This window comes from Neolamprologus brichardi, chromosome 3, assembly GCF_056152115.1.
Source record: "Neolamprologus brichardi isolate AB-2024 chromosome 3, ASM5615211v1, whole genome shotgun sequence".
In the NCBI taxonomy this organism is placed as follows: Eukaryota; Metazoa; Chordata; class Actinopteri; order Cichliformes; family Cichlidae; genus Neolamprologus; species Neolamprologus brichardi.
In genome coordinates, this window is record NC_142106.1 from 19,964,635 (window position 1) to 19,973,901 (window position 9,267).

General features: G+C 44.0%; 1 protein-coding gene across 1 annotated transcript; it reads right to left on the reverse strand.

Moving 5' to 3' along the window:
* Nucleotides 1-6,853: 6,853 nt before the first annotated feature.
* LOC148103796 (tripartite motif-containing protein 16-like) lies at nucleotides 6,854-8,542 on the reverse strand. Its single transcript, XM_087833702.1, has 2 exons — nucleotides 8,074-8,542; nucleotides 6,854-8,001 (listed from the first exon to the last, which is right to left on the reverse strand). The coding sequence occupies exons 1-2, from the start codon at nucleotides 8,540-8,542 to the stop codon at nucleotides 6,875-6,877; spliced, it is 1,596 nt and encodes a 531-aa protein (XP_087689828.1). The 3' UTR covers nucleotides 6,854-6,874.
* Between the last annotated feature and the right edge of the window lie 725 nt (nucleotides 8,543-9,267).

Genomic DNA, 9,267 nt, shown 5'->3' on the forward strand with positions numbered 1-9,267 from the left:
GCAGTGATGAAGGTGGCGCTGCCGGTGGAGATGATGGCCCAACGCGTGCCGGTGGTGCGCTCGAGTCTGACGTGCACCCTGCTGCATACCAAAGTGCTGCAGTGGGAAGTAGTAACCAGGTCATTGATGAAGGTGGCCCCGATGGAGCACGAGCTGCAGGTCCTTCCATTGCAGCCCTTCAAGCGCCACCACAGGGACCACTATCCCAGGGACTGGTGAGTCCTGTGTTCAACCCTGGCCTCTCAGGCACGCCACAGCAGCTTCGGGGAATGCATGATGTGAGACCCGATGGCGCTGGGGCAGGACAGAGCATGTCTACCGTCTCTCAAGGATCACTCGGAACGAGGATCGCACTCGCACCCCTGAGCCTGCCAAAGTTCTTTGGGGACAGGAGGAGCTACTGGCGCTGGAAGAGTAACTGGGGGACCCTCCAAGCGTTAGCGGAACCCACAGGTTCCCCCGGAGTGCAGGCTCTTCCACCTGATGGACAGTATTGCTGATCCAGTAAAATGTGAACTGAGGCTGTCTCACTGCCGTACTGCGAGCGAGATTTTCCGGGTTTTAGAGGACTGTTATGGTGACATATCACAGATAGCAGATGACATTGTACTTGAACTAGAGGAGTTACCGGGCGTGCGCAACAACAAACCCAGAGAGGTTTTACAGTTGATCCAAGCTGTAGAGAGGGCGCTGTTGGACCTAATAGACCTTGGTTGTGAAGATGCCATAAAAAAACAGTTAGTGATCCGGTCACTTGAGAGTAAGCTGCCAGACAGTATGAAAGAAAGGTGGCTTTTGTACCGATGTGATCCTGTCAATGATGTCAGTGCACAGAACAGGTTTGATAAGCTATGGCAGTTCCTGAAAGATCAGAAGACAGTTCTGGTGCAACTGGAGCAGTTGCAATCCATCAGACAGTCTAATACTACCAGGGCAGCTGATCCGAGCCCCCTGCGAGAAACCAAAAGAGAGACCAGATAGGAGGATGGAGATACGTTCGTTCACCAAGGCTACTGCGAGCGAGACGAGAGGTGAGCTGTCACAGAATCCTTGCTGTTTGTGTGGCGAAGAGGGTCACACAGGGCGTTTATACCGCTGTAAGACGTTTAAAAAGGCCAACCCGTCAGAGCGGAGAGCTTACATGAAAAAGACAAAAGTATGTCCCAGGTGTCTGGACTCCCATGGGAGTGATGACCCGTGTAGTAAAAACTTTCTGTGTCGTAATGAGGGATGCAGAAGGGGTGATGCCTCATCGGATCACCATTTCTTCCTGTGTCTTAAAACCCCAACTAAGAAAGATGCAGCTAGGCAAGGGACCAAAGGGGATAAAAGGAGAGAACCCCGAGGCCCGACGGAAGAGCAAGAGGCTGTGTTTGCTGGCCTAGGTCTGTCCCCGGAGCAGCTGGAGGCTGTTCGGAAGGCTTGCACAAACAAAGTGACTTCAAAGTTGTGGGCTGGCAGAGGCTCGGAAGATGAGAGTTGTCTGAAGGAGCTCATGATGTTGTTGGACGTCACCACCAAGAGGGGAGACTGGATTGGAGCACTCATCGATTTAGCCTCTGACACGAATTACATCACCCACCAGGCAGCGGAGAGGCTTGGTCTGCCTGGTGAACCAATCACCTTAGTTGTTCATGGTGTTGGTGGCATGGAGGCAAAAGTAGAGACAAAGAGATACCTGGTGAGCATAAAGGTAGCCACAAAGAAGGGGACATGGCGACTCCATGAGATGGTTTGCTATGGATTAGAGGAGATTGCCAATGTGTGTCACGTTGTGGACTTGGAGCGCCTGGAAAAGTTCTTCCCAGGCTCCATCGAACCGGGGGAACTGATCCGCCCGGAAAAGGTTGAGCTACTCATCAGCACCCGGGAGGGTCGTCTAGCCCCCCAGAGAATGATGAGGTGCGGTGACTTGGTTCTGTGGGATGGTCAGTTAGGGAAAACCATCAGTGGCGCACACCCAGATCTGTTTGAAGATGTGGAGGTGACTGCACGTCTCTCATCAACCCATTTTGCGTGCTCCATGAGGGCGGAGTCTCAGAGAGTTGTGGCCCTCCGTAACTGCTACCCAAAACCGAAGAACAGCGTAGAGGTCGATACCACGGCTACATCCAACACTGAGATCATCAAATGGCTGCAGTGGGACAGTATTGGTGCCGCCTGTGATCCCATGTGTGGCGGGTGCCGCTGCGGGAAGTGCGCCCCTGGAGGGAAGGAAATGTCACTTGCTGATGAAAGAGAGTTGGAGATCATCAGAGGAGGTCTAACCTTCAAACTGAGTGACGATCATAGTGACAAGCCCCATTGGGATGCTAAATATCCCTGGAAAGAGGACCCTGCGACCCTGCCTAACAACCGCAAAGCTGTGGAGGCGACTTTCCTGAAGTCAGAAAAGCGCCTCGAGAAAGATCCGTTATGGAAGGCAGCTTATGCTAAGCAGGTGCGTGACATGCTGGCTAGGGGGGCCGCTATCCAGCTTTCCCAGACGGTGTTGGACGAATGGAAAGGAGCCGTGTGGTGGATAAACCATTTGATGGCGGCCAACCCACACTCCAACACCACGCCGGTGAGGCTCGTTTGGGACAGCAGCCAGATGTACAGAGGTGTTAGTTTGAACAGCATCTTGATGAAAGGCCCAGATGTTCTGAATCCCATTAGGGCAGTGCTGCTCCATTTCCGGGAGGGAGAGCATGCGGCAATAGGGGATGTCTCCAAAATGATAAGGTTGTTTTATTTTGTGTCTTTCAGTTGATTACATGGCTTCTGTAAAGGCACGGTTACTGTACTGGTGTTAGCTTGTGCAATAAAGCTTATAAAAGGCAGCAATCAGATGTTCGAGCCTGAGTACGACACAGTTTCATCAGTTAAGACACACCCTTACGGTGGGAGTTTAGTAAATTAAAGGTAGTTAGTTTAGTAAAAACTGTACAGCCACATTAAGAAAAACTATTATAGATAACATTGAAAATAAAGTTTCAATTTTGAGATTAAAATCGTAAATCAATTGAGAAAAAAGTCCAAATGTGGAGATTACAGTTGTTTCAAGACAAACTGCAACAGTTGCTATACCCTCTGAGTTAAAGTAATTGTGCTTCAGAATCCGTTTAGTCTCAATGCAGGAAATGATTTCTCTTTTAGCACATAAACACAGTGTGGTGATCAGCAATAGGGCCTTGAAAAGATGGTGTGGAAAGCTGCATCTCATCAAATGGAAAAACACACCAAATGAAATCGAGGGTTACAGCATGAGGAAGGAAGTAATGAAGTACAAATACTTTGTTACTGTACTAATGCTGTCACCGTTCACTGAGGACTCACACGCAGGACTCTTCACTTTGAGGAGAAATAGTGGGGTTTATTACACCAGGTATACAGACAGTGCAGGGAATTGTGCTATATACAAGTGTGACGGGGTCCAGGCTCCAGGAAATCCAAGGTGAGGAGGACAGGGAAAGCTTCTCTTCGCTCACTCACTGCTCGCTATAGCCACTCTCCAATCATTCACAACTAAGGATCTGCTCCAGGAAAACAGGGCCACGTCCAGGGGAACTAAACACAGAGTGTACACATTAGAATGAAGGCACAGAAATAGCAAGAGTCTAATACTAAGAGACCTTTAGGAGACCTTCATTACTTTAGGTTTAACACCTTTGAGGGGAGTTATTATTTTGTCACTGCGAGCCTCAAATCAAACTGCTTTGAGATTAAACAGTAACACATGAAATTCATTCCTGTTGGTGTATTAATCACCAGGAATATCACAGAAAAAGAGATAAAAGTGGTAAAACTATGTGTCATAGTCAGGGCTTAAAGTGTTTCCTTTTTCTTGTTTTTGGCCCAACGACTGATTGTAAAGCTCACATGTAAGTCTTCATGTTTTTAAATCATATATTTGTTCTGTACATGTGACATTATGTTTTTTCATATTGTGAAACGTGCTGCTAAACAAACTGAGGCAGACTAATTGGTTTATTTAAAGGTTGCAGGTTAGTGCAGGATAAACAGGTTAGTTTGCTGCACTGTGATGGATTTAAAGTAAAGAACAGTGTGTGACTGCTGCACAGTGGCTGTGGTTTCATGCTCAGAGTTTGGTTACATCAAGTGTAGCAGAGATGAATTTGAAGTTAAGCTGATGATGCTTAGATTCACTGAATTTCACCTTCATACCAGCTGAATAGTGTCTAATATAAAGAGCATAAACAGTTTACTGTCAGTGTAGAGGATGGAAATCAGTCAACTAATGAAACATCTGCTGACATCTGGTTGAATTCACTTGTGTAAATCCACAAAGAGCAGCAGGTCAGCTGATCACAGGCTGTACATTCAGAAAATCTACTGGAGCTCTCAGCAGTAATTATACTGAGTCGTGAATGTTTTCCCCACACTGAGCCATTGCAACTGATTTTAGGGTTCCTCCACCTGCTGAATCCACTTTAACCCCTGACTGCCCATTTTCCTGTTTAGAGACAAAGTCACCTTCTACAATGTAGGCAACAAAAAATAGAGCCATTTTTTTATTTTCCTAGTGTAAGTCCAGAAACTCACCTCAGACATGTTGTTCTTTTCCTCACTCCACTGCAATCCTGGAGAAACGCCCCTCTCTGTAGCTTTGCTTCAGCATTTAATACAAAGAACACAGTGAGTCCTGCTCCCATGTCATTCCCTCCATGTCTCGCCTCGACCTTCGTGATCCCTGCTATAAATCAAGTTTTCATTCAAATCAAACAAACGTGTACTGAGTCAGCTTTTGGCTCCAACCTTTGTACACCAGCCGCTTGGCCTTGACAGCACAAGGTCCTGGACCACGTTTACATGTCTTCATAAGTTAACAGATGTGAAGTATTTTCACATACGGTCCTTAAAGCTTCTGTTAAAACGTTCCACAAAACTTGGTTTAATCAATGTGTGATATTAAACTGAACCATCAGTTGATGGAAATGTTTATCATTAAACTCCTCGCCTTCATCTGTTGGAAGTTTAACAGGTACACGTCCCTCACTCATCCTCAAAAGCAGATGCAACAGATGCTCCTGCCTTGGTTTGAAGACACCTGCATGCATACTTAGAAAATCCATCTGTACATGTCAGTAAGTGTCTCACATTATCATTATCTGCACAATATTCACCCATATCAGCCAAATCAGCCTCAAACTGTTTGTCGATTCCACTAATCAAAACTCTATTTCTGGGAAAAAGTTTACTTGCTGGTTAATAACAAAGAAAGAAACTGTTGGTAGATCCACTTTTTACAACGAATCATCCATCAATAAAAATCTAACTCAAATCAAATACAACAAATTCAACATTCATATAAAAAATCCAACCCTGCAGGGATCAAACATCTGATCAAACACCAGGGTTGGACACAGACTTTCTAATCTGACATCACAAAGTTATTCTGAAACTGTAAATCTAATTAAAAACTCCCCAAAGCTATGATTAGAAAACCCTTAAAAGGTTCAATGATAGAAGGAAAATCCTTTACATGTAAAATCAACAGAGGTTCCTGATAAATAGACTAATAAATTAAGAATAACTGAACAGTTTCTGAGTCATGAGTAAAATTTCAGTGAGTATGAATCTCCAGGAGGTAAAAAGGGTTGGAGCTCAGCAGCAGTCAGAAGAGGAAGATGAAGAGATGAAGAAGAGAGTGGTCAGTGGAAAAAGGCCAGTGAGTTCATGTAAATGCTGCTTCTGCTGTAAGACAGACATAAAAATGCATAAATGCTCCATGATTTTCATTTCTATCCATCATCTTGAACACTGACTATAAATGTGTTCACTTCATTATTGTGTGATTTGGTTTCTTCACGTGTCTCCTTCAGTGCAAATAAAGGACTGTTAGAGTGTGTGCTGTGTGTTTTTCTGAAGCATGACAATCCTTTCCAACAAGTATTTCCAGCTGTTTGTCTCCACTCTGCACTTTAGTCTTTCTTCCTGTCATGTCTGTGTTTGTCCACCAGGAGTCTCCCTCAGCTAATTTTCTCCAAATCAGAAGCATCAGATTTGTGGAGACGCTCTGCCTGCCAGACACAGCTCAGGGCAATGAAACATGTCTATCCTCCACAATATACAGGCCTGTATCATTTAGTTCAACAGTCCCCAACCTTTTGTGTGTCATTGACCGGGTATTAAGGTGTTGTGGATAAATACAACAAAATAAAACCAGTATTGGTACAAAAAAATGTTTTCTTCTCTTGCTGCCTGGTACCAGTCTGGGGCCCGGGTGTTGGGGAACACTGATTTGGTTTTTATATTAAAAATGTATAAATAACTGAGTGTGATCAAGCTTTTCATCTCAAAAAGACATTAAATGTCATCACTGTAGATACAATAATATTAATAATAATAATAATATAATATCAAAAACCTCAAGGATTTAGTTTTTTGTTGCATTTTAAAAGTTCAAACCTCAAAGACATTAAGTTTACAGTCATATATGATCAAGAAAATCAACAATCTTCACATTTCAGAAACTGGAACCAGCTTTAAATGTGACTAAAATAATGATAAAACAATCAATTCTCTAATCATTGACTAACTGATGAATCACTGCAGCTCCAATATATTGTTGCATTTGACAACCCACTACAGCAACTACAGAATAAAACCACTAACCAGACTGATGACAGATTTCAAACATGCTGAATATGAAGAGTAGTATCATTTAAACTCACATGATTATCAGCCATAAGAACAAATTCAGATTTATATTGATGTAAGGTATATAAATGTAAGTACACTTTGAATCAGTGCAATATTATTTTCACACATCAATGGACCACTGAACTTCTCAGCGTCTAAAATGTAAAACCTCATTTATAAACTACACAAGTACATATAATGGTCAGGGATCAACATGAACCTGTCTTCTCTATTTGACTTTAATCAACTCTGCAGTGACTCCAAGTCCAAGACCAACTCCAGCATAGAGCGGCTGAGTGAATGTGGTCTGGACTCTGTGGAGGAGAGTCATGGTTTCAGAGACGCTGTAGAAAGACAGAATACCTGCTCTGTGATCCAGGTACACTCCTACTCTGGAGGACCGAGGACCTGAGAGGACAGTTTGGACTTTGTTGTGCCAAAATTGAAAATTGTTTGTGTTACAGTTTAATGCCCAAGATTTGTCATTATATCCAAATAGACTATATAGTCTCCCTACTCTGCTGATATTCTTGTATGCGACTGCTATTTCAACTGTTCCCCCTCTCCACTCCACCTCCCAGTAACAACGTCCAGTCAGACTCTCTCTACTCAGGACCTGATACCATCCAGTGAATCTGTCTGGATGATCAGAATAAAACTGTTGTTGTTTCATTCTTCTTACTTTTCTGTTCCCCTCAGATAATAACAGATGTGTGTTTGCTGTGTTTGGATCCAGTGTGATTTCATGTGAATATTTTAAGAATCCAGCTCTGGTCTTTGGCTCTGCTGGTGACAGTAAAACATCCACTTCAGTGACTGTCAGTGAGATGTTTGTCCATTCCTCTCTCAGAATGTCCTGTAGTTTATCTCTGGTCTCTGACACAGCTGCTGTCACATCCTCAAAGTAGCTCAGAGGACGAATATTGATGCTGGATGAGTGTGTAGACTCACTGAGTGCTGACAGTGAGGGGTAGTTGTGTAGAAACTGGTTGTGATCCTCTGTGTGTGAGAGCTGCTCCAGCTCGCCGTCTTTCCTCTTCAGCTCAGCGATCTCCTGCTCCAGCTTCTCCTGAAGCTCTTTGACTCGACTCACTTCAGTTTCCTGCTGGGATCTGACCTGCTGCTTCACATCAGAGCTTCTTTTCTGGATGAGACGGATCAGCTCAGTGAACATCTTCTCACTGTCCTCCACTGCTTTATCAGCAGAGCCATTGATGGCCTCCACCTCCTGTTGAAGCAGCTTCACATCTTTCTCTCGCTCCTGGATTTTCTGCTGGATGTTTAGTCGTCTCACCTCGAGCTCCTTCTGCTTCTCAGTCCTTTCTGCTGCAGCTGGGACTGTTTCATGGTCTTTATGTTCATCCATTGTGCAGAGATAACAGATACTCTGCTGATCAGTACGACAGAAAATCTTCATCACCTCATCATGACGAGAGCAGATGTTCTCCTGGAGCTTCACAGAAGTTTTAACAAGCGTATGCTTTTTAAAAGTTTGAGATTCATAGTGAGGTTGGAGGTGTTTCTCACAATAAGAGGCCAGACAGACTAAACAGGACTTGATGGCTTTCAGCTTCCTCCCAGTGCAGACATCACAGGCTACATCTTCAGGTCCAGCATAGCAGTGATCACCTGGAGCAGCTTGGAGTCCAGTCTTCTTCAGCTGCTCCACTAAAGCTGCTAACATGGTGTTTTTCTCCAGGACAGGCCTCGGTGTGAAAGTCTTCCTGCACTGAGGGCAGCTGTGGATTCCCTTCCTGTCCTCTTCATCCCAGAAACTTTTAATACAGTTCCTGCAGTAGCTGTGTCCACAGGTTGTAGTCACCGGATCCTTCAGTAGATCCAAACAGATGGAACAAGAGAAGGTTTCTCGGTCCAGCTGAACTCCTTTCTGCGCCATTTCTCCTCTCAATGTCAGTGACTGTGTGAGTTTCTCTTCCTTATAACTGAAACTAGTCTGAGCTCTGATCTCAACAACATGTTTCTGCAGTGAATGGAGCCTGTCAGCTCTTACACGTCACCACATGTTGGTTACACCCATCTTCAAAGTGCAGATCTGAAGGGGAGGGAACGAGGAAACACGTGGACAGAGAGGAGGTGCTGTGTTTAAGAGCAGGAAGAAGAGGGAGGGTTATCAGGCTGTGCTCCACTCCAGGAAGAGGAGCAGTTTGTTTAACCATTTTATTTACTGCTCACCTCAACGTTTAAACTTGTTAACCCTTTCTTCTATATAAATAAATGAAAAGTCCAACATTAGTGAACTCTGGACATAAATGTCTCATGGTTATAGTCACATGACCAGATTCTAAACTTGTAACTGTCAGAACAGCAGAGGCTGCTGCATTAATTAAAGCATATATAAAGCAGTGTTCCTGAAAAAAATAAATATCTCAAAAAAAAATCTTGCATTTTGATTTGTTTTTGCATTTATAATCACTGCCGCAACAGAAATAACCATGCTTTTTATATAAGAATACAAGTTTTTTCCTCTTTTTCCACCTGTTGCGAGCAGCACTTTGTCCTCTTTACCGCCACATGTTCCTTCTTCATACAAACACAAACCATTCTTATCTCTGCACTTCTCTTTCACCAACACTTATACACTAACAAACACACACTTTCTCT

Excerpts from the sequence above, each read along its gene's own strand:
- LOC148103796 (XM_087833702.1), bottom strand. The coding sequence starts at position 8,542 with ATGGCGCAGAAAGGAGTTCAGCTGGACCGAGAAACCTTCTCTTGTTCC. Across the intron at positions 8,002-8,073 it reads GGAGAACATCTGCTCTCGTC|ATAAAGACCATGAAACAGTC; the intron begins ATGATGAGGTGA and ends CAATGGATGAAC.